The sequence below is a fragment of the Atractosteus spatula genome, chromosome 15 (genome assembly GCF_055471065.1).
Source record: "Atractosteus spatula isolate fAtrSpa1 chromosome 15, fAtrSpa1.hap1, whole genome shotgun sequence".
Taxonomy (NCBI): Eukaryota; Metazoa; Chordata; class Actinopteri; order Semionotiformes; family Lepisosteidae; genus Atractosteus; species Atractosteus spatula.
This window is the reverse complement of record NC_142720.1, coordinates 6,487,002-6,514,340: the sequence shown is the minus strand read 5'-3', so window position 1 is coordinate 6,514,340 and position 27,339 is coordinate 6,487,002. Positions and strand designations below refer to the sequence as shown.

The 27,339-nt window shown below is 40.9% G+C and overlaps 2 protein-coding genes across 2 annotated transcripts; both read left to right on the top strand.

Annotated features, from left to right (window-relative positions):
* The first annotated feature begins 3,251 nt into the window (after window positions 1-3,251).
* LOC148819930 (solute carrier family 22 member 7-like) lies at window positions 3,252-14,405 on the top strand. The gene is made up of 10 exons (XM_088933684.1): window positions 3,252-3,626; window positions 6,388-6,491; window positions 8,083-8,237; window positions 9,996-10,164; window positions 11,107-11,230; window positions 11,426-11,535; window positions 12,139-12,353; window positions 12,980-13,088; window positions 13,866-14,072; window positions 14,312-14,405. The coding sequence occupies exons 1-10, from the start codon at window positions 3,264-3,266 to the stop codon at window positions 14,403-14,405; spliced, it is 1,650 nt and encodes a 549-aa protein (XP_088789810.1). The 5' UTR covers window positions 3,252-3,263.
* A 3,897-nt stretch (window positions 14,406-18,302) lies between these two features.
* On the top strand, window positions 18,303-26,042 carry LOC148819929 (solute carrier family 22 member 7-like). The gene is made up of 10 exons (XM_088933682.1): window positions 18,303-18,686; window positions 19,701-19,804; window positions 20,651-20,805; window positions 21,452-21,620; window positions 22,597-22,720; window positions 22,868-22,977; window positions 23,188-23,402; window positions 24,890-24,998; window positions 25,472-25,678; window positions 25,958-26,042. The coding sequence occupies exons 1-10, from the start codon at window positions 18,303-18,305 to the stop codon at window positions 26,040-26,042; spliced, it is 1,662 nt and encodes a 553-aa protein (XP_088789808.1).
* Window positions 26,043-27,339: the final 1,297 nt, after the last annotated feature.

The window sequence follows — 27,339 nt, the reverse complement described above, 5'->3', positions numbered from 1 at the left end:
TGAAAAAGCAGAAATCCTTTAACTAGAGTTAAATGCAATTTCACAGATATACTGTACAATGATAGAAATTTCTGAAACATATGCCCCCTATATCTTCAGTAACAATGATTGCAGCTACAGATTAGCATAGTTTCATGAACCTTAAACCTTTTGAATGCCTCAGGGAGATACCCTGACCTGACTGTTTACCCAGATCTGAGCTTGGAAGCCTGCCGTTAATCACTTCATTAAAAATCATAAACAGAAGTGAAGATGGGACTCTAATGAGACGGAAAAGACATTGGAAAGCAAGACTGAAATTACAGGTAGGAGGCTTGATTGTGCATGAGGTGCTGGCGCATACAAGAGTTAAAATTTTCAACATGCAACAGATGTTAGGAGACCTTGTACACTGGGAAAACAGCCAACCATTGTAAAATAACTTACAGTAGGTGAAGGGAGTAGTGAGTCCACGAAGAAGACAAAAACAAGATAGCCATACTAGGCATTTTGCCCAAGGTTCTGAAGCTATGATTTTTTATTCTGACTGAAAGAGTATGATTAGTAACTTATAAAATGTCTGGGAAATGTCTGTGTTCTATTGTTATCATAGCCCAGTAGCACTCCTGCACTGTCCCTGTCACCTGGCACCTGGTACTGTTAATGCAGTGGTCCTTAGGCAGCTCTGTGAAGGTTGACACCCCTACCAGCACCACAAATAATAAAGCCCGCCACATTTGTTTGTGCCATTGGAAGTTCAATATCAATTTAGTTTTAATAGTAAAATTAAATCTGTCTCCAATATGATCATCCAAACACAACCTTTCCATGTTTATATATTACTATTCCATAAAAAGAGTAAAACACTAGTCTTCTAAGGAGTTTGTTGTTCTAATCTTTTTAAATACATACTTTGAAAGATGGGTGTAAACTTTAAACAAAATTTGTTATGGCATTTATATTAAAAAATGTTAGAATAAGAAACTCCTTATATTACTTTTTCATTAAAAACAATATTGACACCCCTACAAAGCTTTATGACATGCTAATTAAATCTTTCAGGAAAAAGTAATATTATCGTAATATTCCCTTTTTTAGGTTAACACAGCAGCTTTTCTAGTTGCATTAAGATATTGGAGACTGATTTAATTTTATTACTCACACAAACGATACAGATAATCTACTGTCATTCAAATGGGAAAAATGGGAAAAAATTCTGGAGAGACTGAGAAAGCAATTTACAGGGATCTTCTTCAGCTAAAACAAAGTAATTGCCTTTCAATATCAATGCTCTGTTACAATTTGTGCACAGCAAATATACAGTTAAAGAGGAATGGTGCCAAGCCTCCTTACATCAAGCAAACTATTAAGTACATTAACCATTTAGTGTTTATTGAAAATGTACTGTATAGCTAAGCTGTGGGGGGTACAGTACTTCCCAGGGATCAGATTCTTGTCCACTCCTTCAGTTGAAGGATGTTAACGTGACTACTCCCCAAAAAAAGCGCCATATCTTGGGAGCGAAAGCAATACTTCTACTTTCAACGAATGAGGTTTGGTTTCACTGTTTGTGTGGTTTGGAAGGGGGCCCTAACATCATGGATTTCCGTGAATCAGGTGGCTCCATCCAAGTTCCGGTTCTGTAACTTGTACGCAGGTAAGTGAACGCAAAACCCAGCCAAGAAAGTTGGAAAGTTGTGCAAGTAAGCCAGCAGGTAAAACACAAGAAGAAGTTCAAAGCAAAGTCAGGAACAGTCCGGGCGGAAGCACGAGAGAAAGAAAACACAGAGGGAGATCAAGAGAAATGGTCAAAACCAAGCAGAAGTCAGACTGCCAAACCACGAGAATAGACTCAGTGACTAGGACGAGTGATGTTGCCCTTACTGGTCTTTAAATAAACAAAGGTAAGTACTGGTTTAATTGTGCACCAGTGGAACTGATTAGAGAATTAACAGGCACAGTGGAGGCTCGACTGATTGCTGTGGAGATATGGGTGCAAACTAGAGTCTATTCAAGACTGGGCATGACTCTACCAGTCGGGGGCTAGTTTGCCAAGTCATGATCTCTTTAAGTGTAGTTTGGGGGTTGAAAACCAGTTAGTTGTCTCTACAATAGATGCAATAAATACATCTGAAGAATTTCTATATTGTTGTTTGCTCCTAGATAATTTCACCACAACACCATAATTTCACCTTAATAGTTGAAATTAAAGGTTTGACTATAAGGTACATCACTGCACTTCTGGGAATGTTATTGGCTAAAGAAATTTATGTCTATTTTCTCATAAGCTTAGTCAGCACAGCACGCGCAATATGTTTTACACAGTAGTCTCTTGGGTATTGATATGCAAGCCACCTATTTCACATACAGCATACAAAGACTTTAAATCCTCAGCTCCATCAATCCTAACCATTTCTAGTGGAATCAATTGGCAAGTTTTTGATTCAAGATCAAAAAGATCTTTAACATGGCATCAGAGTTCTCATCAATTGTATGCTGATAGAGACAATATGTCATGGAATTACAAGGTAGTATGGACTTCAAGATCTCTGTCCAGCCTAATTTGATTTAGCAACTAAATGTTTGTACAATACCACATTAAACACCACATGTTTAATTTGATTAACAGCACTTCCTTTATAGGATGATGGGATGAGCAATGTGATTCAGATAAGGATAACTTTAGTACAGTAAACAAGCTAGTAAGCAGCTCAACATAAAAATGATTAGATTTGAGATAATTCGGTTACAACTGTCACAATTCTGGTTGATGCAATCAACGCTTCGAAATGCTGGAACTGGGTTTTTCATTTTTTAAAATAAATATCATGAATAAAGGCTGGTAATGATCACTATGCAAACAAACAGTAACCTCAACTTTACATAGTTACTTTACAAAAGTAGTATGCTTAGCAAAAAATGTTGTATAATATTTTTCCTTTGGTAATTTCTTGTCAGCTTATAATGATAAGCTGACAAGAAATAGCTGATGTGTAGTCGACCTTTTTCATTTTGTCTCGTGAGGCGGTCCCACAATGAAGTATTTGTTGCTCCTTAACCTTCATGTAGAAACATGACCCCCGAGAAGGAGACTGTAGCAAAATCAGTTCAGTAACAGTGTCACAGGATTGCCCTTCCCATCCGCCTGTGAGGGCAGTACTGTTAATCAAATTAAACATGTGGTGCGTCTCTGTATGATTGAGGACGTCCTCCTGGCGATCCCCCTGAACTCCCTGTGAGTGCTCGCCCCCGTCGGTCTCCACTCGCTGCTCTTCCAGGTCGACATGAGGTTTGAGGAGCTGCTGAAAGAGGTGGGAGCCTTCTCCAGGTTCCAGGGAATGGTGGTGCTTCTCCTCTGCATTCCCAGAATCATCCTCCCCCTTCACTTCCTGCTGCACAACTTCATTTCTGCCGTGCCTCCTCACCACTGTGCCAACCCACCCTTGGAGAATGGCAGCGCCTTGGCCGAAGCAACTGAGGCCAGGACACTCGCTCACAGCATTCCCCAGAAACCTGATGGCTCGCCCAGTTCCTGTTCTGCCTTTCCATCCCCCGTCGGGAACCTGTCCAACAGATCTTCTGCTGTGCCCTGCCAGCACGGCTGGGTGTACGACCCCTCGCAGTTCCACTCCACCACTGCCACGCAGGTGAGTTATGCCAGGCTGCATGTTTCCACTTCATTTCCCTTCCCTCGGGTTCAAATCCGTTTTTTAAAGGATTTTTTTTTAAAAAGCTCCAGCAGGAGCTCCATTCCATGTCATATGGACACTGATTTTAGTCTGAAATGTAAAAGAATAGGGACTGTTAGTGAGCTAGGCTTGTAAAAAGAAACAGCAGTCAGTGTTCATCTGGGGATTGCTGAGACAGCTGTTCTCTCACTATCACTATTTTAGTGTCATACTTAAAAAGATGTAGCCAGAAGTAACATTCTAGCAGATGTTTCACGATATGGAGCATGCCTTGATTGTGTTAAAAAGCAACATCGTATCTGATCAGGTCATTCAAGTTTGAAATCAAGCAACATTGCAGAATTAGCTGTTACTTCACAGGCTTCCATGATTATGAAAGATACAGGTATACAGATTGCATGTTTGTTTAAAGATACAGGCAGCGATAGAATCGTAAGGTAGGGCTGAGAATGTTAACAGAAAATATTTGTTTTCTAATATCCCCTTAAATAAAGAACTGAACCTCACCTCAATCAGTGTAAAATGAAAAAGCAGTCAAATGGAAAATAATCCTAGGAATTTTCCTGCATCCCTCATGCCCAATGTGTTTCCTGCTGGAATTCCAGACAGCCAGAGAGTCTGCACCTGTGCTGTTGAATAGTGAATCTGAGTTTTCTACCTGACTAGACTTAAAGTAGTTAATCTTTCTGTGATATCAACACCTGTGGTTTTCCACTGAGTTATCATCATTGCCCTGGGCTGTCACAGTTTCAGGCTTCTGTATTTTAAGTAGTTTTTTTAACCCATGTTCTTGGAAGAAGAAATCTCTGCTGAGATAGAATAATGACCAACATAAGGCCAAGACACCCAAGCAGCAGCCTGCATGCAGCTGTGTTCCCAGGCAGAATAAAGGGTCTCTGTGAAAACCAGCTCTAAAACGAATAGGACCGAATGAAGAACTTGCTTTCTACTACCATGAGAAAAATCTTGCTTGCTGGGGGCTTCCTTAAAAAAAGTTCTTTAAGAGCTGCCACCTGTGTACTGCACACATGTGAACAGAGCTTGTCTGTTGAAATTTTCAAAGCAGCCCTTTTTCCCTCGGCACTGTAATGTTGTCTTTGATTAAGTAATTGAAGTGAAATTATTCCAGACATTCTGTTATTTAAGTGTTTTTTAGACAAACAGCTTATTCTGTGTCACAGCTCGCTGGAATTAGAGAGATGGATATTATGAGCACTTTTCCCCTTATTCACCACACAATCAATGAACATCACATGTTAGGTGAGCCCCCTGAATAACGTGTTTGTCTCTCAGATATTTCGTCTGACAAAAGAGGGGCAATGTATGTTAACAAACTGCAGAAATTTCCTCTATGTTGGGAGCATGCAGCCCATCATGTGTTACTTGAGAACTGAGTTTGCTGTGACTATAAGAAAGAGCAGAACAATCTATATGTTTTGACTGGCTAAAACAAATGCTGATACTGGATAGCACTAAGTAATGAAATAAAAATAAATGCTATAATCTATCTGTTACAAGACTGAATGAGCGATCTTGCCAAACAGACACAGGGGTTGTACAGTATATTGAACTCATCTTGCAAAATATAGTTTAAAACTTTTGTATCTGAGCCCAGTACCATTGCCTGGGTATTTTATGCTTGTAGCTTTAATTTAGGTACTAATAATTTGGAACAGATAGGTATGTCAAAAAATATTCCCTCTGGTTTGCCAGTAAAATTTGTACATGTTTTTAAAACCCCAAATAACTAGACGTTAGGCTTAACCTGGCTATGGATCAAAATTAACCAGCTCCGATTTTATTAAGTAATAGACAGCACTGTCGAGGTCAGGACAGGGCTACTGCAATTCTGCCAAAGGAACTGTAAAGGGTTCGCGTCTGCCTCCATGAATGCCAGCTATAATTACACCCCATTCCCTTATAATACTTTCCTGTAGTTTGTAAAGGCAAGAAGGGTGCAAACTTTGAGAAAGAAAGGATATGAATATGAATAAAAGGAAAACTTGAACCGATTGCAAATCTGGGGATACAGGGGTTCCAAACCCACTGATGTTTAGGGGAGGGAGCTGTGTGAAGTTTTTTGTTGAAGGTTTACAATGTCTTCACAGACGTACTGTATTTAAATTGCCATTCCTTATGTCAGTCACGCAGCAGCCTTTACCAGATGAGTGGGCTGAAGTTGAATGCATGTGCCAATCATTTGTCATCAGTGCATATTCATATTGATGCACATCAAGAAATTTCCTTATTCATTAGTGCCTGACATTAGTGTGATATCAGTCTGTTCTTTTTTTTAATTGCTTTTGCAGATGACATTATAGCCTCAGTTTTCATTCTGAAACAAAATTAGCCAGTAAATCTCCCAGTGACATTATTCTTTGCACTTCTGCCATGTGAATGTCTGTTTTATTCAATACACCTGTCAAAAAATGTAGTAAAATACAATTCATGTGAATAGTAAAATTCACAATTCACAAATGTCTGTGCAAGTTTACTGGTTAGCAAATAGTTTGTAAATAGTGTCATTTGACAATGCTGACTACAATTTGCACTCTAAGTATGCACTTGTATTCAGAACCCAGTGCTGGTAGCAATGTTAAGAATGATTCAATAAACTTCCTTTAATTTTTCACATTTGGGTTTGGTGACTATTATGTCTTTGTTTGAATATATGGTTTTTCTTTTAGGTTTTTAACCATTTCTTTTTCTGTATTGACAGTGGGATTTGGTGTGTGACAACAAAAAACTGAACCAAGCTCTCGCGACATTCTTCTTTGTTGGAGTCACTCTAGGAGCAGTGATATTTGGCTTCTTGTCAGATAAGTACGTTTTCAGAGTCCCTCACTTCAGTCAATGGTGTTTAGGAATCCTAAGATTTTGACTTTGTGTCTTAATTCTTCTCTGTGTCTTTAATTTTTTGTATATGTACAATAGATAGCAAGTAACATAATAAACACCTACTGTATGAATCTCGTAGGACTATTTGGTAGTGATAACTATAGAATTAAAATGTATTCATTATGAGTTTAACACTGCAAATCCTTTCAGAAATACAGCTGCTTATTGTTTTCTGAACTCATGCTGAGCCTTATGTAAACAGTCTACTGTACATATTTCTTAACATGCTGGGAATTATAGAAGTGCTGTACAGATTTCAGAACTCATGTTGAACATTATGTAAGTGCAGTACAGAGATCTGGTTGTGCTTAATTATTGATATATACAGTAGGTTTTTTTATATCTGTGGAACATCATGTCTTTTTAACTTCTCAGGCTCCAGAAGGAAACATATTTTAATGGAAAATTGTTTCATGAAAAATGTCACGTATCAAATAAAGATGATTACTTAAGTAAATCAAATATTATCTTTAATCAAAAGAATGTCGCTAGATGTGTGTTTTTGGAATCATTAACATAAACCACCAGGAATAAAAATGACTGCTGAATGATTTACCTACAGTAAGTCAGGTCAGTGTAATGACAAATATGTTTGTTTCATGAAACCTTTCAGCTGTTAAACTCCAGTAAAACTTTCCACCAAAGGACAATAAGTTAGTTTGTAACAACGTGCATTGTTTTCTTCTTTCTCATTAAAAGAAAAGAGCAATTAAATCTAATTAACCTGGGATCTAGAAGCCTGACACAAGAAACAATAATTTACCTTTTGCTCAGTCTGCTTGTTCTCTGTTGAATTGTAACAGCTGGCAAGATAAAACTGGCTTCTGCAGTTTAAATTTTCCTTGAAATAAATAAACATTTATACACACATGGCATAGTTTATGCAATTGTAACAGTATTTAAAATAAGAAATGCTCTGTATGTGACACAACTGTCCTCTGTGGAACACATTCATAACTGTGGAACACATTCATAACTGTCCATAAGTCAGTCATAGTCACTGTGGCATAATCATGAGAACCAAAGACTGGACAGTATATTTACTGAACTGATCAATCTGGGTGCCATGCAGACCTGAAATGCTACAGCATGCATACCTGAGCATAAAGCTGTGGATGTATTCTGCTTCTTTAGTGGAATCATGAATTACATCTGGAAAGGTTAGGTTACATCTGATAACCCTAACAACATTTTCAGAACGAATGGTGGTTACTCAAAATGTACAGTAATACACAAATACTCCTAGTAGAAAGAAACTTTGTGCACTTTCTACCTTGAAAACAGTAGCCTTTATAAAGCTTAGTAAACAAACTGTAGGTGTCAGAGTGGGATTCACAATAAAGACACATACCATGCTTTCAATGACCGGAGGCTCCAACATTATAAGGGGATTTTATACATATATATTATATAGATATAAGAGGATTTGTCCTGCTGTGGAGAATGATGACTGTGATAGTTCAAATGTCTGAGGAGCTCCTGAGCTCACATTTTTCCTTGTGCTTTGTGTCTGAAGGTTTGGGCGCAAACCCATGCTCCTGGTCTCATTCGTAGCGTCTGCTGTGTTTGGGATAATCGGCGCTTTCTCTGTCTCCTATGTGATGTTTGCTGTAACACGGACACTGTGTGGTATTTCCCTGACAGGAATGTCCATCATTTCCATTGCCTTGAGTAAGTGAATTTGGTTTTTCTTATTCTGCCAAACATTAAGGGTGCTGTACCCCAAATGTTTTATTATTTTAATTTTGACCTACAGGATTTCTGAATTTTATATGGTCTTTTCAGCAGGTGACTGGAAATGACTTAATAAGACACTACATGAAACATGCGTGTGATTTCCTTCCCACTTTATACTTTTTGTTATATTTAGAACTCTCACACACTCACAATACAAAATACACTTTCACACTCACACAATACTGTATACATGGAGAACTAGAGGAACTAAAGGAGTCTCTGATCTAAAGGAATTAAGCTGCAATTACTTTTTGGACATTTTAATGACCAGCTCCAGTTCTGATTGAGAAATATCTGCAGAACGTCTGTTCTTTTCAGTGTAGAAACATAAAAAGTTTAAATAATTCAAGGAATCTTCATTTTTAAAACTGTATCTGCACCTGTTTGCGGATTAGTTGATAATCTTGAAGCTAAGATTCAAAAAGGAAATGCATTTCTTAATACCAGCTTTCGTTCTCAAAGAGAACTAAGCTTGTCAGTGTCCTTGTTTTATTCATATCCAACACGTGGCACGTAAGTATGCAACTTGTAGTATAGATTTTTACACAACCTTTCATAAGGGCAAATTAACTGGCAGTTCTTTCTCGAAAGTGTTGTGATTGGATGAAGAAATTATTAATTTTCATATCCAGAATTCAGCTCGACTGCATAGTCTTAACACACACCCTAACCTCCTTACCACACAAGGTGTTCCTTGTCAAATATATGTGTGTATGCATATGGATACCGATCATTTCTCAAAGCCCCTGGAGCCTGTAAATTCACTTCGTTTTCATCAATAACATATTTTATTTAAATCACAATTCAAATTATTTGTACTTAAAGATGCTTATCTCAACATGGCTGTAAAACAGGGACTGAACTCACTGTTCTTTCCATTAATAAGGTCATTCATTCATTCACAGGAACCCAAAGAACCATTGTTGGCTCTGCTGCTGATCACTGATCGCAGCCAAAGACCAGCCAAACCTACTTCCTGACACTGCTGACCCAGTTCTTACTGGTTTTCTGTGGGTGACGTCCTACACAGTTACAATGACTGCACAAGAGATGGCTGGGTAGGGCCAGGTGGTTCAGCTCTCCTGAGCACAGGCTGAGTTCTATGATCAGAAACTAGCACTTGGATAGTTTCTTTAGTAGCTTGGGACTGGGATTCCCCCAAGCAAGGGCACACAAATGGTTAAGTGCTTCTGAGGGTAGACTGGGATCAGTTGGCCAGGGCTCTCTGGACTCTCCGCAACACATGGACTCTTGTGGCTGACAGGCTTCAATGTTATTGGTGAAGAGGTATGTAAAAAGGCAAATGACCTGAAGGCAGGTGGATTGGAGGAGTCTGCATGCATCACCTCATTCTCCACTGGGTGCAGTTGTGGGGGCTCACAGTTGTGAGCAGAGATGTGAGAAACACAACTGGCAATTCCAGATCTGATGAATACAGCAACATGTAATTGTTGATTTTCTGAATAAAAAGTAGGGGTAGGATATTAAATTCTGGTCTGGTTTTAATTTGAAACTTCAAACTGGGAGGCCATCTGCCTACAGTGAAGATGAGCTCTCATCGAAAACTCATATCCCAGGAATGGATGATTGGAAAGTTCTCCGTTTTACTCCCTCACACGTTTCAGAGAGCAGAAGTTAAAATCACAGCAGCAGATCTAAAATGATATAAACATTTTCTCATCTTTTTTCCAGGTGTAGAATGGACTGATGTTGAGCATCGCACTTTTACTGGCACTATCAACGGCCTGTCTTGGACGGTTGGCAACATGTTGCTGGCCTTGCTCGCCTATTTCATCAGGGACTGGAGGCAGCTGACCCTGGCGGCAACATCCCCTTGTCTCGTCGCCATCGTCGCCTGGTGGTAAGAGCAGCAGCTGGACAAACAAACCAGCACGACCACTGTCACAGCAGTGGCGATCCGAAACAGTCTGCAGTTCTCAGCAATCCAGCCTTTGGCCTTCACTGCAGCCAGAGCAGCTGAGGCCCTGTCTTTGTGTGAACGAGAGTCAACTGAAACAAGGAATGTTGCAGTCAAAATCATGTTCTAAATTGGTGCACTGGGGAATGATACGGTATATTTATCTGAGCACTTCTTTCCACTCTCACAGCACTGCAGTTTGCAGTATTAAAATTGGAAGAAAGGAACAGCCGTAATGGCTGGTTTTCATCTTCTCGCAGGCATAGAAGGGGCAAAGTGGAAGCCATGTATTGCCTTTGGTGCTCAATGGGTGCTGCACCTCCTCTGTGAGCTTTTCAGCGTGTTTGCTGTAGCTCCCCATGACAGTTATGGTTTCAGCAGTTCCCACATCTCTAACCCTAAATCTAAACAAATCCCACTCAAGGCGTAGCTGCCAATAATCCCGTTGTCCCAAAATTATAGTAAGAAGGCTTGTAGCATGATGCCTATAACCCCAATAACTGCTTAAGTAACTACTGCTTTACCACGCCTGGAGGCCTTGATCAAGGAAATACATTCAGTACCTTTATACTAAGCCTAGGCTCTGAGCAGTTCTGTGTGTGAATAGTCTGAGATACAGCTTTGCTTTTAACCTACTCAGCTGAGGGAATGAAGGCAAGACCATAAGGATGTTAGGAATAAACCAAGGAGCTGCTGCATGGGTGATGACAAGCCACAGGGACTAGTACTGAATTCACACTTAACTAAGCATGCTGCAGGATGAACTCCTCATTCAAGCCTTTTTTCAAGCATTACAATAGGTGTTGCTATCTGATACCCTTGGCTATCTGATACTCTTGAACCTTGTGTGATGGTACATAGTTCCCTCTGTGTTTATCTTCCCAGGTGGATCCCAGAGTCTGCAAGATGGCTGTTAGCTAATGGGAAAGTGGAGCAGGCTCATAAGTATCTGTCTCAGTGTGCAAAAATGAATGGAAAGGAGAGTTCATCCTCCATGATGAACACAGAGGTAAGTGATGGACACAGACTGCAGCAGCTATACTGTATGTCAAATGTGAATCTGAATGACAATGACTGCAGCCATAGACAATAACCTCAATGCCATGGTTCTTATACAGCTACCTAGTTCCACTTTTGGATAATCACGTTATGCTCTAGAACTGTTAAAATTGCTTCCCAATTTTCTGTGTCTGTGTTTGGTTAGGCACTGAGCAAAGTAATGATAGCAGAGGATACCAACACAACCTATTCCTACCTGGATCTGGTCAAGACACCGAAAATGAAAAGAATCACTCTTTGTTGTGGAATTGTCTGGTAAGAACACCATGTAAACTTCTGTCTCTTCCCTTAATTAACAACACTCCTGCAGTTTTCAACTCCTATGGCAACTCCACAGTTGGCAGCTGGCAAAACCACAGTACTGAGGACGAGCCAGCTGGTTACAGATTCACAGACTTCCTTACCTCAGTACCGATCTGCTTTACTCTGCAACATGAGGTATGGAGGGAAAAAGGTATATTTAGCAGCCCTTTCAGGTGTGAAGTAAAGCTTAATAATATAACATCATCATATTTTGTTTTAAAATTAACAAACCTTAAATCAGAAATTACCTTTTAGGACTAACTCCTCACGAACACACTATTGTACTTTTAGAAACTGTCCAGGAGTACCGATGGCTCCTTTAGTGTCCCCACAATGTTACACACAGCCACAGCTCTCTCGATACCTCCAAAGCACAGCAGCTGTGTGCAGAGTGCAGGAATCAAGGCTAGAGGCTTTCAGTGGACATTTTTAATCGGACTGTTTTTGAAAGAAAATTTGCTCAGTTGCATTTTACCAGCACCTGGCTGAATTGTTTCCAATCCAATTGCGTTAATTTAATTTGACCTTCTTTCATTTTTTTTTTTTGTTTCATAGGTTTGGAGTTGCTTTCACATATTATGGCATCAGTTTCAAAATCACAGGGTTTGGTGTCAACATGTACCTCACACATTTTATATACGCCGCAGTCGAGGTGCCTGCCAAAGTTGGTACCTACTTTGTCCTTGATACAATTGGGCGAAGAAACGGCCAGGCGTGGTCCCTTATTATCACAGGGATCTTGATTGGAATTAATACAGCCATCCCTACAGGTAACAGAAATAACATAGCTGTCCTACAAAAATGACATAATACCAATGCAATCTGTTACGTCTCATTAAAGAGAAAGGTTCTGAAAGAACACACCGTGAAAGAACAATATATTTTGTAACTCGATAACTTCCCATTTCTTTCCAATAACAAAATAACACACTGAAATTTTAAGTATGTTGCAACTTTACATTTTTAATGATGTTTATTGTAAAGACATACTGTACAGTACAACCCATTTATCTTTCTCTACTTTTGTAATGTCAGATTATTTTAATAGGCTTATTCATGTGACAGTCTTCAATTATCTTTAAATTTACTATAATACTTTTCTGGTGACACTGAATTCCATTAATATCAAAATTCATAAGGAATTCACAGAATGCACCCTTTGTCTTACATTGGATATTCCACAGCTATCTGTTCTAATTTAATAATTGTAAGTGCTCTGGGAAATACTTTAGGAAAAGCTATGCTTCAATGGATCACCTTTGTAATATTTAGTATAAGATATTTAATAATACATCTTATTTAATATTATTATTATTATAAACCTAGAGCAGCGCACACACAGTAGTTCTAAGTGGGACCATGCTGGGTTCTCAGAGCACGCTTCTTCCTTCCTCAGATCATGGGCTTCTACGTACAATCATAGCGGTTCTTGGAAAGGGCTTTTCAGAAGCTGCATTCACCACAGCGTTCCTCTACACCACTGAGCTGTACCCCACCGTCCTGAGGTAAGAACACTCCATTGCGATCAACTGCTTACAGTGTGTTGTAAAGCAGTCATGAGTCCTAATGAATTGATTGCTTTGGGCTCTATACACAGTTTAAATACTTGTCTGTTCAAAGTGTGATTATCTTATCACCCTGCAACTCACAACTGACAACCCCCTGATTCACTGTGGTCATTAAAAATCCCAGGGCGTTTCTTGAAAAAAGTAGGGGTGTAACCCCGGCGTCCTGGCCAAATTTCCCATTGGCCCTGACTAATCATGGCCTCCTAATAATCCCCACTATGAACTGGCTTCATTACTCTGCTCTCCTCCTCACTGAGAGCTGGAGTGCGGGGAGTGTACTGGCGCACTATGGCTGCCGTCGCATCATCCAGGTGGGGCTGCACATTGGTGGTGGTGGAGGGGATCCCCATTACCCAGTAAAGCGCTTTGAGTGGAGTGTCTGGAAAACCTCTGAATAAGTGTAAGGAGTTATTATTATAATTACTGCCACACAGCACTGGAGCTTTGTACTCTGAGAACAGGAAGTATTTTGGTACACTTAAATTGCAATTTTGTTAAAGGGTGGTAGGGTTTGCAACAAGATACCTGGCTAGTTCCAATTTCTAAACATGATCCTGGTTCTAGCTACTAGAAATCAAAGGAGCCAGACTGGCTTAAAGTCCTCCTCTCATTTCCAGACCTTTCTGTGTGTTTAGGGTCTTTAAAACTCTTGTTTCAGACTGGCTTTTCTGCAGTGCTCAGTGATGTGTATGAGTGCTCTCCTTCTGTGAGCAGGCAGTGTGGTCTAGGTTACACATCCTTCATGGGCCGGCTGGGGGGCTCACTGGCGCCGATGATCATGCTCCTGGAAGACGTCTGGACCTTCGCACCTTTCCTAGTCTTTGCGGGAATGGCTGTTTTCTGCGGGTGCATCGTATTCCTGCTGTCCGAAACTCTGGGCATCCAACTACCGGAGACAGTCACCGACGTCGAAGAGGGAAGGTACTCACAGTTCAAGAGAAGCCTATTATTTGCAGCAATTCTGCTTGTGCTTATGGAAACGTATCCTTATCTGCTGTGCATGGGCAGGATGTGCTTTTAATTTGCTCTCTTTTTTTCTCTCTCTCTCTTTTTTTGCTTTTAATTAATCTGTTCACTGCAGCCCAACCTATTATCTGTCTTTTCACCTGTGTATTTATCTGGTAGTTTAATACAAAATGTTGTTTTTTTTTTACTTTTAGGCATAAATCTAATACTGAAAGCCAGACAACTTGTGAGAGTCCTAATGACATAAATTTATTACCAATGACCCCAAATGGAACTGAGAGAGGATAAAGGATTTGTATTACCCTGGAAGTTGGCTTTGATCCTGGGCCAAATGGGTATCACTGGAATGAAATACCCTTGGCTTTGTCCTGCAGGACTGGAATAATGAATGTCACTTATATTCAGTCACGTCATGTCTGTGTGTGCTCTGAAAAGCTTTCCACTACTGATTAAGATCCATAAAGGGACCATAAAGACTCTGGTATCATTAACTCTGGTATCCTAGCTGAATTCCACTCTGGGCTTGCATTATCTGACCTCCCAAAAGTTCCCCACTAATTCAATTAGTGAAGCAGTTCATCAGTTCTGCCCTGATCTACTGTACCGCGGAGCTGCTGGTGCCGAATGACTGTTGTAAGTCACCCAGGTCCATTTCACACTTCTGTGGTTGGTTGAAGTGAATCTCCTACAACGTAAAATGCTTTGGGATCCTTTTGGATGAAACTTCTATATAAATGCAAAGCATTGTTATCTATTTGTCAGTTTAACATTCAGGAAGATGAATTTCTTGCAATCATGGAACATAGATGCTCAGTCTACATTTCAGCCAATTGATGGGATCTGCCTTCAGTTAGCACACTCCACTAATGGCAACTATTCCTTTCCTAAGCACACTTTTCCCAACAATTTCCAAAGCAGAAAATGAAAACAATTGACATACTGTATGTATAACACCTTCACAGCCCCAAACTAGAGAAGAAAACATAGCAAAGAAGATGGGTTCTATTGCATATATACAGTATAAAGCTATATATCTATATCCATAAAGACAGGAAACTAACTCACAACTTTAAATCCATTAAAGGTGCTAAGCAATAAGTGCTTTTAAATACTGTATTTAGCTCTTTTTCTTCTTAAATAGCCTGGAAATTATCTCGAAATGTTTCTTTCTATATAACTAAGATTACAATGAAAATGTTTAAATGCTAAAGTTCATGTTTAACTACTATCTTACTGTCTAAGAGAAGGAAGTTTAAATGTTTAAACAAACAGTTATTTCTGGTCATGTTGCCATTTTCTAGATCTCATTTAGCTGTTTAAAATTAAATTCAACCATGGCGCAGGGGCGTTGCATAATTTTAAACTTTTAAACACCACATTAAAAGTTTCCTTTTCTTTTTCTGTTAATTATTTGTACATAACAATTAAACCAGGTTCTGTCCAACATTTGTTCTTCTTTCTGTCATCTACCATAATGTATTCAAGACATTACCCAGGACAAGCTCTTCGTGTTTATGTTTTGATAAAGAGTATCATCACAACGTGAGCAGCACCTGGCACCACAGTGGGTCAGTCGGATGAAAGGACGCCCCATTCCACAGGAAATGTCCCAAAAGGCATGGAGCCAGCCCTGGTGTTGCAGTTGGCTACTGTCAAAATGAGTGGTATGAACTTGACAGAGGTGGTTTCAAATATAGAGAGGAATCATAGGGATGTTGGGCACATGTGTCTGGCCATTCAGCCACAAGTATGAGATTCATTAGGTGTTGTCATGTCATGTCATGTCATTTGCCAAAGCGCTTTATACCATATGGTTTTGCGGGAAGCCGGAGCCTACCTGGCAAAGCAGCGAGTGCAAGGCAGGGTACACCCTGGACAGGACGCCAGTCCATCGCAGGGCAAGTGCAGGCCAATCATACATGGGGACAATTTAGAGGCCATGGTAAAGGCTGAGGCAGGAAATTTGGCCCAGACAGCGGGATAACTCCCTACTCTTATCAAGAAATGCCCTGGGATCTTTAATGACCACTGAGAGTCAGGACCTCAGTTTAACATCTCACTGAAAGATGACGCCCACTACAGTATAGTGTCCCTGTCACTATACCAGGGCATTAGGACCCACACAGACCACAGGGTGGGCGCCCCCCACTGGTCCCACTAACACCACTTCCAGCAGCAGCCATAGCTTCCCAGCAGGTCTCCCATCCAGGTACTGACCAGGCTCCCACCTGCTGAGCTTCAGAGGGCTGCCAGTTAAGAGCTGCAAGGTGATATGGCTGCTGGCTTCATTTGGTGTTGTTTCAGATGATTATTAAGTACGATTACAATTCAACCAGTACAGGCTTTCAGCAACTTTATGTCCACACGCATTTGTAACAATACTTCATAGAGTTAAGGGATTCAAGGAATAAGGACCCATCAGGCAGTCCAAAGCATAACAGCCCTCTGTTTTAACAGGAACAGCAAGAAATACATACTGTACTGTACAGTATATATTGTGCGCAGCAGTCTTCTGTGTCCCCTATCCCAGACTCCCTGTACCTCTGCAGGGCTTCCATATTTCACTCAGGTCTGGTGACACCTGGAGGAGAGGGGCTTTTAATACTAGTGGTAGTCCATAGGCGCCAACCAGATGAATCTAGAAACATTTATGCTGCCCCTCTCTCCACATGGGCACAGGTCTCCTGATATCAGCCCTACCCCTGGGATCAAATCCATAGCCAGACAGAGTCTACTGTGGCACCAGCTTTAGTGGATTATAGTTAACTAGTGCCTATCCATATAGGCAAAGGTCTTGGCCATACCCTAGAGAAATGCCAGTCCTGCACAGGGCACACATGCACTCATTTACTCTCAAACAATTTTTATTCCCTTTTGTCGTGTGTCAAGTTAAGTAGGACTCTGTGACTCTCCTTTGGCCACAATTTTCTGAAGCAAGCAAAATACCTAGTGTCTCCTAACTTTTCATTCGTTATAAGGTTATGATAGAACATAAATATTTACATCTACTTAAATGAGTTAATGGAAAAATGCATGAAGTACCATGAAGGGAAGGTGGATTTTTAATGAGTGGTACAGAGAGGGCAAGAGGAGACTCTCCAATAGTTTTATAAGACAGCCTTTGCAGCCTGATCTCATTAGATCTCAGAAGCTAAGCAAAGCTGGGCCTGGTCAGCACTGGAATGGGAGGCCTCTAAGGAACATCTGGTCTGCTGCTGGAGTTCCCCTGTGTGCCAGAATTTCCAAACCAACGTCTCAGTATGGTGACCAAGGAATTCATGCTGTAAGAGATACCATCCTTTTAATGAGACATTGTACTTGATTATTAAGGATCCCATGTTATTTATAAGATAAGAGATTTATACGATTATGAAAGAATAATTCAATTAGTGAAGCAGTTCATCAGTTCTGCCCTGATCTACTGTACCGTGGAGCTGCTGGTGCCGAATGACTGTTGTAAGTCACCCAGGTCCATTTCACACTTCTGTGGATGATTGAAGTGAATCTCCTACAACGTAAAATGCTTTGGGATCCTTTTGGATGTAACTTCTATATAAATGCAAAGCATTGTTATCTAGTTGTCAGTTTAACATTCAGGAAGATGAATTTCTGGCAATCATGGAACATAGATGCTCAGTCTACATTTCAGCCAATTGGTGGGATCTGCCTTCAGTTAGCACACTCCACTAATGGCAGCTATTCCTTTTCCTAAGCACACTTTTCCCAACAATTTCCAAAGCAGAAAATGAAAACAATTGACATATGTATAACACCTTCACAGCCCCAAACTTGAGAAGAAAACATAGCAAAGAAGATGGGTTCTATATATATGTACAGGATAAAGCTATATATGTATATCGAGACAAATTTGTTTTAATAGATTTATGACCCCAAGGTTGTGTAGTTAATATATAGCAATAAAAACAAACTTGGGACAGAACTTGTTAGGTGAACAGTAAGCGATTCTTAATCTTTTATTTCCCTTTCAGTAATACAGAACCTTTGTAGTTTCAGATTTATGAGAAAGAAGGGATTTACTACCCCCACAATCTCAAAGTCCATTGCGAGTTAATTTGTGTAGAACAGATTATCAGAGGTACTGTACGCTAGCTTGTGTATGACTGCCAGTTTACTTCTTCTGAAGAAGCTGCGACTCACAGGTCATCTCCATATTGCCAGGCAAGGATGAATTTCGAAACCCTCCTTGCGGAAATCAATGGCTTTGGCAAGTTCCAGATTTCACTCTTCTGCTTGCTCTACATCCCATTGATCACTCTGCCGAGTAATTTTCTGCTGAATAACTTCATCGCAGCTGTGCCTTCTCACCACTGCGACATCTCCATGGTGGGGAATGAGGACAAATTTGCGAATCTCACTCTGGAACAGAGAATGGCTGTTAGCATTCCAAAGGATTCGGATGGGACTCACAGTGCCTGCAGTATGTACTCCAAACCACAGTTCCTCCTTCTTTACAACTCTTCCATTGAAACAGATATTTCTGCCTCTGTTGAGTGCCAGAATGGATGGGTTTATGACAAGACTCTTTTCCGTTCAACCATAGCTACAGAGGTAACAATTTCTCTTTCTGTGTTTTTTTTCCAACACTGTGTTGGAGCTTTAGCAAAGAAATCGCATTTCATTTGTCTCGAATGAATATATTCATAAATGCTTTATGCCACAGGAAGGACCTAGAATCTAGAATCTAGGAAGCCTAGAATCTATTATCCAACCTCAGACACGAGAAACATACTTATTTCTTTCACCTGTGATTTTCAGCTGAGCTCTTGTACATATGATCTTGTAATATGTTTGAGACTGAAAAGTTGAAACCAGGAACAGTCTGAAATGCAAACTCTGCTTCATGGAAGCCAAAATTAAAATATTATGACATTGTGCTATTTATGGACAAGTAAAGAAAACAATACCTTTTCAATTGTTGTTGCTTCATGTAAACATATTTCTTTGCTTTGATCTCCACATTTATTTGACAGGTTTCTAACTGATATGGTGATTTTTTTTCATTTTACAGTGTCGTTGAAATTCAAGTTGTAGTGTAATTCAGTTACATTTTTGTTGTCATTAACAAGAAAGGTAGTGAAATGTTATTCATTTTGGCAGTCTTTGATATGCCACACCTTACCCAGGTGGCTCATTTGTTTCAACGTTGCAGGGGAAGTATAACATCAGGGTCAGGATTTTTGAATACTGCTTATTGTGAGTTGTGCTGCATCCTGAGAAGTACATTTGAATCCATTGTCTAACCTCTGTCATGAGGAAACCTATTGTATTCCAGTCACCTTTTTTGCCTCCTAGAGAATATATCGTATATTTATATATCAAAGAATATATCAGAAGTGATATTCTGATCTAGAGAAAAACACTGCTTGTCAAATGCATAACAAGAGACGACCTTAGTTCAGTAAAATCATTTTAGAAGTTTGTTGCTGTTTGTATGGTTTCCCAGCCACTTCAAACACCTGGACGCATCAAGTTATTCCATTTTCTGCCCCCGCGGGAGGATGAATGTGGTCATTGTTCAGTGCTGCCTGCACTCAGAATGTGCGTTCCTGTCTTTCCCTGCAGTGGGACCTGGTCTGTGGCAGGAGAGGACTGAATCGTGCCACTGCCACCATCTTCTTCATAGGTGTGATGGTGGGAGCGGTGGTGATGGGCATCCTCAGCGACAGGTCTCTTTTTCACCAGGCTCTTTTTTTTTTGGACCAGAAGAAACATTAAAAAAAACAACCAATAATTCAGTAAACCTCTCTACTCTCTCTCTCATCCTAGCGTTAATCCCATATCAGCAGGGTCCGCTTGTCGGCACGCCCGTCTCCATTTGGTGGTTTGAACCAAATCTTTGAGCTGACGTTGCCATTAACTGCGACCAAGAAATACTCCAACCGGCGCGTCGCTCCGCCTGCCGTTGGGGGGGGGAGGAGAACAAAGTAATGTAGCCAATTCATAGAGGGGGATTATTAGGAGGCATAGGAAATTTGGCTAGGACGCCGGGGTAACACCCCTACTCTTTTCGAGAAACACCCTGGGATTTTAATTGACCACAGAGTCAGGACCTCGGTTTTACGTCTCATCCAAAAGACGGTGCTTGTTTACAGTATAGTGTCCCCGTCACTATACTGGGGCATTAGGACCCACATGGACCGCAGGGTGAGCACCCACTGCTGGCCTCACTAACACCTCTTCCAGCAGCAACCTTAGTTTTTCCCAGGACCATCCAGGTACTGACCAGGCTCACACCTGCTTAGCTTCACAGTAAACCTCTCTACGATATGTAAAAACACAATGTGGCTATTTTGTGTAATATTTAAAGGGTGATTTTTCCCCTGATAGCCTTTCTAAATTTGTACATGTTTACCAGCTTAATTGTAGGGTGTATTCACAACTGTGACCGTTTGTTCATAACAATGAATCAGTTTCACAAATCTGTTCTGTGGTCCTAAATGCCCAGTTCTTACAGGTACAGTATGGTCCTGTAATGCAAGAGTGATGATTCCCTTGACTGATGTCTTTTGCAGGTATGGCAGAAAGACCATTCTCTTGGTGTCCTACATCATAGCAGCCGTTTTTGGAGTAACCAGTGCCTTCTCAACCTCCTATGTGATGTTTGCCATCACAAGGTTTTGCACCGGCTTCGGCCTGACAGGCATAAGCATTATAGCCACAGTCCTGAGTGAGTTGTTGTCACTTTTATTTGCCTCTGAATCAAACTGCGATTTTTATCTCCTTGTGAAATCCTTTGCCTCCGGGAAGATGGCAGACTCTTTGTGAAGAAAACAATATATTTCTAGAGATATCACTGCATCTACAGTACATGCTTAGAAAAACAGTGGACCAGCAGGACGTAATTATTAGGCTTTTACATGAGTATCTTCTTCAGGGCCTCCGGATGCACAAGGCCAAGTGCCCAGATCCTGCTGTGATCAAGAACAGTAGGAAGATTACAAACAAGGGGAGCACATTTGGTCCATACAGCCCATTCATAGCTAATTGATCCGAGAATCTCATCCAGCTGTTTGTTGAAGAAAACCAGGGCAACAGTTTCAAGAACATGGTTGTTCTGGGCTCCTCCCCTTGAATGTCTCCACTCTCTTGTTTGTGCTTGGTGTTGTGTCCATTGCAAAAGAACAAAACATTTAGATTACGTTAATGGCTCCATCACGTGTAAGTGCACACTAATTGCTAAAGTATAAAACAGTCCCGTGCTTACGCAACACCTTCAAATGTGCAAATGTGACCGTAAACTAGCAAAAGATCACAATGAAGTGCTAGAGAGCCATGGCAATTCGGAGCAATTGTTTCTGAATATGTCATTGCAGATGTTGAGTGGGTGGATGTCAAGCACAGGTTATTGGTGAGTTTGCTAGGTGGTTTCTCCTGGCCCTTGGGAACCATGTGGCTCGCCGGCACGGCGTATTTTATAAATGAATGGAGATGGCTCACTGGGGTCGTTATCTGCCCTCTCTTCCTGGCGATGCTCACCTGGTTGTAAGTAAAAAAAGAATTTCTCAATGTTTAACTTTCTAGCCAGAATGCATATATAGTTAGGAAACCTAGAACAGAGAAAAATCTCCTTTGTGAGCATTTGAATGGGAAGAAGGCCTGATCTTTGTAGATGGTTGTATGACTAACACATATGTACGAAAGCACTGAAGAGGCCCGTGGGAGTGGCTTCTGAAATAAAATACAGGCTCTTGGGCTGGCTGAGTTGAAGACTTATCTTTGCAAGCTCTGAGGACATGGATGGTCTGTTACTCCTGCAGTTTTCATCTACTGGGAACTTCTCTGCTTTTACATCCCATTCCTTTATTCGCTGACTCCTACATTTTATCACTACTAACACCTGGTGTGACAAAATGAATAAGAGCCACCCTATCACCCTCTTTATTGATCATCAATCTGTATATACAAACCGTAACATGATTTTGTTCTGGTGATATGTTTATACCTACCTTCTTACATCAAATGATAATTTTTACGGTGAAGTATCCTTAACTTGATCATTCACTTAGTATAAATCGGTAATTTCACAGTTAGCTAAATTAGATTACAATAAGGTACAGAATTATAGTACAGCATTATGATAATATAATGAAATAGTAAAACTACCATGATATGAATTTGCAGTGAAAATCTAAAGATGCTTCAGCAGTAGACATTTATTACTTACTGATGTTGATTACGTTATGGGGATTTGTATTGAAATATACCCATAGACCATGTTCTTGTTGTATCTGATTGTGAGGAAAATAGATGAACCACACTGCCCCAGTTTAGAAGTGGAGGAGTCAAAAACCATGTATGTTCTTAGGTTTTCTAGACAGAAATGTTCAATACAGGAATTTCAATGTAAGTATATTGATGTAATTTTTTAATTTAGACAGGAGTACAATAATGACTAATAACCATGTTGTGGTCCATGCTTACAACGGACAGGATGTTACCCCTAGTCTCTGTTCCACAGCTGGGTCCCAGAATCAGCCAGGTGGCTGATAGCCAATGGGAAGATGAAACAGGCCCACAGATACTTGTCCAGAGGTGCCAAAATGAACAACAGGCCGGAGTTTTCGTCCAAATTCACTCTGGAGGTAAACTCTGAAAATGCGCCTATACTTCCTTAACCTTCCTTCCTTAAGTCTCGTTTTCCCCCTGCACCTGCAGTAGGAAAGTCTCTTGTCTTGTTTTAAAAGCGAAATGAAATGTCCTTGCTCAAAGCGCCTTGCTGTGCTCCTCAGATGCTCTCCAGTGCCGTGGTAGTGGAGCCGACAAAGAAGAATTACTCTTACCTGGATCTGGTGAGGACACCCAGGATGAGAAGGCTGGCACTGCTCACCGGGCCTGTGTGGTATGAGTCATCTTGCCATCATATGTGCCAAACCGTGAAGTTACACGCCTTAAACTACAGTATATTCATCACAATCCATTAAAAGTCATGTTTCCAATACAGGGATCCAGCACGTATGTATTTGGCTGAATAGGAGCGCATATTTCCAAATATCAGTACGGGCTGAATTAAGAAAAGATTGCCAGTCTTTTTTTTCTGTGTTTTTAACAGGTTTGGGATTGCTCTGACATATTACGGAATAAGCCTGAACATCACTGGATTTGGTCTGAACATATATCTCACCCAGGCCATATATGGTGCAATTGAAATACCAGCCAAACTGTTGACGTTTTACTGTCTGCATAAAATTGGCAGAAGACAAAGTCAAGCCTGGAGCTTAATACTGACGGGAGTTTGCATTGCAATAACCATAGCACTTCCTAATCGTAAGGATACTACTCTATCTTGTCTCTGTAACACCAAATCATATCTCCTGAATAGCTGAAAAACTTCCTTATGTGATTACCATGTTGAAAATGGTACTTCACAAGAAGGTTTTTAATGTACACTGATAATACTGATTACGAAAGCAGAAAAAAACAGATCTCTGAAATGAGCTGACAAAAACTGTAAAATTCAGTGTAAGTACTGAAAGTAGTACAACCCACAGTGAGAAGCAGGTGAAGAAATCCAAATAGAACACAGGCTGTACTGTTTATGTTTGATACCCTACACATCTATCACAGATACTTCTTACCTAATAGGAGCAAACAGGTTCCTCAGAGAGTAAGCTCAGTGATGGTATCACTATTGACAAGGGTTTTTTTTAAATCTGATTAAACAGAAAACCATGCTTCTCCCTTTGCCCATGGTTGTCAGACATGAAGCTTAAACCAAGCCAATTCAGCCCATAATCACAGTGAGCAAGTAACCTGGTTCCCTATCTGTTGGTGATCCTACAAGATAGAAATAGTACGGTACTGGGTTTGCCTATAGACGTTCTCAGAACAGTCCAAGAGGACCCATTCTGAAGCATTTACTGCCTTTTTAAAGGAAATCTTAAATTGACCTAGATGCCCTGGATTCCTGTGCACACGTGGGAATGCAGACACTTAAGTGCAATTTCTCTCCAAACACTACCACCTTCTAGGGACTTAATATGACATGGCTCGCTCCATCCATGAATACAACATCCTAAAATAACCAGATTTTAAACAACAACATGTTGTCACCGGTATAAGATTGCGCCTCTTTTTGCCAAAGAACAGCACAAAAAATTCAAAATGTGATTTCCAGTCTCTGCAGGCAGCTGAAATGTTTCATTTCAAATTGAAACATCAGTGTGGGAGATATTGGTTTAAGCATGTGGCCCTTTACTGTAGTGTTGGTGGCCATCCCTATTTCTCATATAATGTGCAATTAAGAATGTTCTTCTCACAAGGCCAAGCGACTTTCTGAGGGATAAATTGAAGATGGCACATTGCTGATTATTAGCATCACTGCCCCACAGCTCTTAGGTTCTTGGCTCAAGGCACTGTGTGTGTGGAGTTTGAATTTTCTCTCCGGGTCATGTGCTCCAGTTTCCTTTAACCCACTAAAGACATGCTGGCTAGTTCTGATTGGCGGCTGTAGATCATCCCTTATTCTGTAGACCTGCAACCAGCTGCCATCCCAAACAGAACAAGAGGAGTCATGTGCCCTCAGTCCTCCTACCTTGTACTTACAAACTAGGCTCCTGCCTGCTGCACCTTTCTCCACAAAACATGGCTTTCTGAGAGTGTACTTCAAAAATGCTTTTAAAAAAACATTTAAAAAAAAGTAAATGGCTCAAGGTTGTGTGCAAGTCAATCTGCAGAGTTGTTCAAATCTCCATAGGTTAAAACAGTGGATTGAAAAAACCTTTACATTGCATTTTTTTTTACATATTACACAGACCTGCAGATTTTGCGCACCGTCATCGCGATTATTGGGAAGGGTCTAGGCGAAGCAGCCTTCACTATCATCTTGTTGTACACAGCTGAGCTCTACCCTACAGTCGTGAGGTGAGTGAGCTGGACTTAATACTTAATATCTATTTGCACCAAGCTATCAATTTAAAGATTCAGAAGGTCAACAAGGTCTCGCCCACTTCTGCCTATCTATGTATGAATACCTCATTAAAGGGGGGGGGGGGGTCTCATTCTCCTCAGCCAGATGAGTCACCCTAATAAAGATATTTGAATTGCACCTCTCCCCCAACTTACTTAGGAGTACTTACAATAGGAGTAACCCACCTATTGAATAGGATATCACAGTTTATTCAACTTGATCATTAAGAAACTTCTGTAGTATTTTACTTTTTCTCATATCAACTTATGATCAGAAGTTTTACATTTATTCAGTTAATTAATAAGCCAACTGTAACTTGGTTCATGCAGAACAGAAACCAGAATACACCATAGCCCTTCACACACCAAGAACCCCGATTTAGAACCTGGGGTCAATATCACTGCTGTATTCCTTCGTTTCCATCCAGACAAAATGGCTTCGGCTACAATTCCTTCCTAGCTCGCTTGGGAGTGTCCATTGCTCCATTAATTATGATGCTGGAGGACGTGTGGAAGTTCCTCCCTCAAGTCATTTTCTGCACAGTGGCCATTGCTTCTGGGACTGTGGCTTGGTTACTTCCTGAAACACTCAATGCTCACCTCCCAGAAACTATCGACGATGTTGAACAACGCAGGTAAGGCTTACAGCGCATCAGCTATGCCAGGTCTAAACATACATAGCCAATCAGTCCCGTCACCCTAGGAACAAACCAAGCTTCCTAGTACAATTGAGTCTGTAATACAGAAGGGATTTCATTAATGGATTAATCTTTGGGAATGTTGGAATCTGAAATTGGATCACGCAATGCACTGCAAGTTTTGAAAAGTGTCCGTTTTCTTTTAAAAAATAATCCTAGTCTACATACGACTTTTCAACAGTGTTTCAGAACTTGCGAGATTGTCTTGTGTTACAGGACTGTCATTGGTATATCAGCCCAAGAAAAAGGCAACATTCCACTGAGGTCTGCCTGTGGCAATACAAATGAAGACGAAGCTTAAGAATTATCCATGCATCCATCTTGTAACTGCTTTATCCAATAAAGGGCTGCTGAGGGAGATGGAGTTTATCCCATCAAGCAATGGACATAAGGCAGGATATACCCTGGTCTGGACACTAGTAGATTGTAGGGCAGAGACACAGATACAAACGCACACACTGTCACGCCAGAGCCAAATCTTCCCAGAAGCCAATTAACTTACCCGTACAAAACCAGAGCATGCAGAGGAAATCTGAGGGAAACGGGGAGAACATACAAACTCCATGCAGACAGCACCCCAGGTACAGAATTGAACCCAGAACCCCAGCTCTGTGAGGTAGCAATACTAACCACTGCACCACCATGCCCCACCCCGAAGAGCGATTTATTACATTTTTCATTAAAAAAAGACCTTCCTTGAAGGTGGCACCATTTAAGTGCAGCAAATAGATTGGAGAAGCTTCTAAAGCAAGATGTAGAAAGAATTACCTTCGCAAAGCTAACATCCAACTCCACTGTTGCTTTAGTCAATTCAGACAGTCTAAGACAGGGTCACAGTGAACTTGAGCCTAACCTCGCACATGGGCACAAGCCAGGGTACACTCTGAATGGGGATGTCAGTCTTCCACAGAGGCAGCACACATTCACTCGCACTCTTCCAGGGGACAGTTCAGAGATGCCTGCCTATTAACCTAGATGGCACATCTGGACCATGGGAGGAAATGAAAACTGAAGCACCTCGCGAAACCCCTTGTAGCCACAGAAGAATCTAAACTCCACATGGAGGGTACCCCAGGCCCAGATCAAAACTAGGACCAGGAGCAATAAGACGGCTGCCTCATGTTGCCCTGCTACTCATTTTTTTAAATGCTTTACTACTCAAGATGCCTCTGACATTGTGGGATTCTGGAATGAGCTGTTCAGCCACGTTACTGAAGCTGCACTCCTGAAATGACTGAATGAGATCTTGGGAACTTTGGACCAAAAACAATGTTCAAGAACCTCTGAATCTTGCCAATCTACCAGGTGTGCCCAGAACTAGGCTGAATGGTAAAAGCATTTTATTCCCCTAAAATGCAAGTTTACTAAAAAGAAATGAAATTCAGAAATCTTTTCCCCAGCATTATGGCAGTTTCAGGCACGGTAGAGCAATTGGTCTCCTGGAACCTCACAGCTCCAGAACTCTGGCTTGAGTTTCCCCACTGTGGTCTTGTCCAGGAGGACAGCAGCCATGTGATCAGTCTCTCCCTGAGCCCTGCACCTCTTGTTAACGTGCTGCAACCTCCACCTGGACAGACTGCGTCCGTCAAATTGAAAAA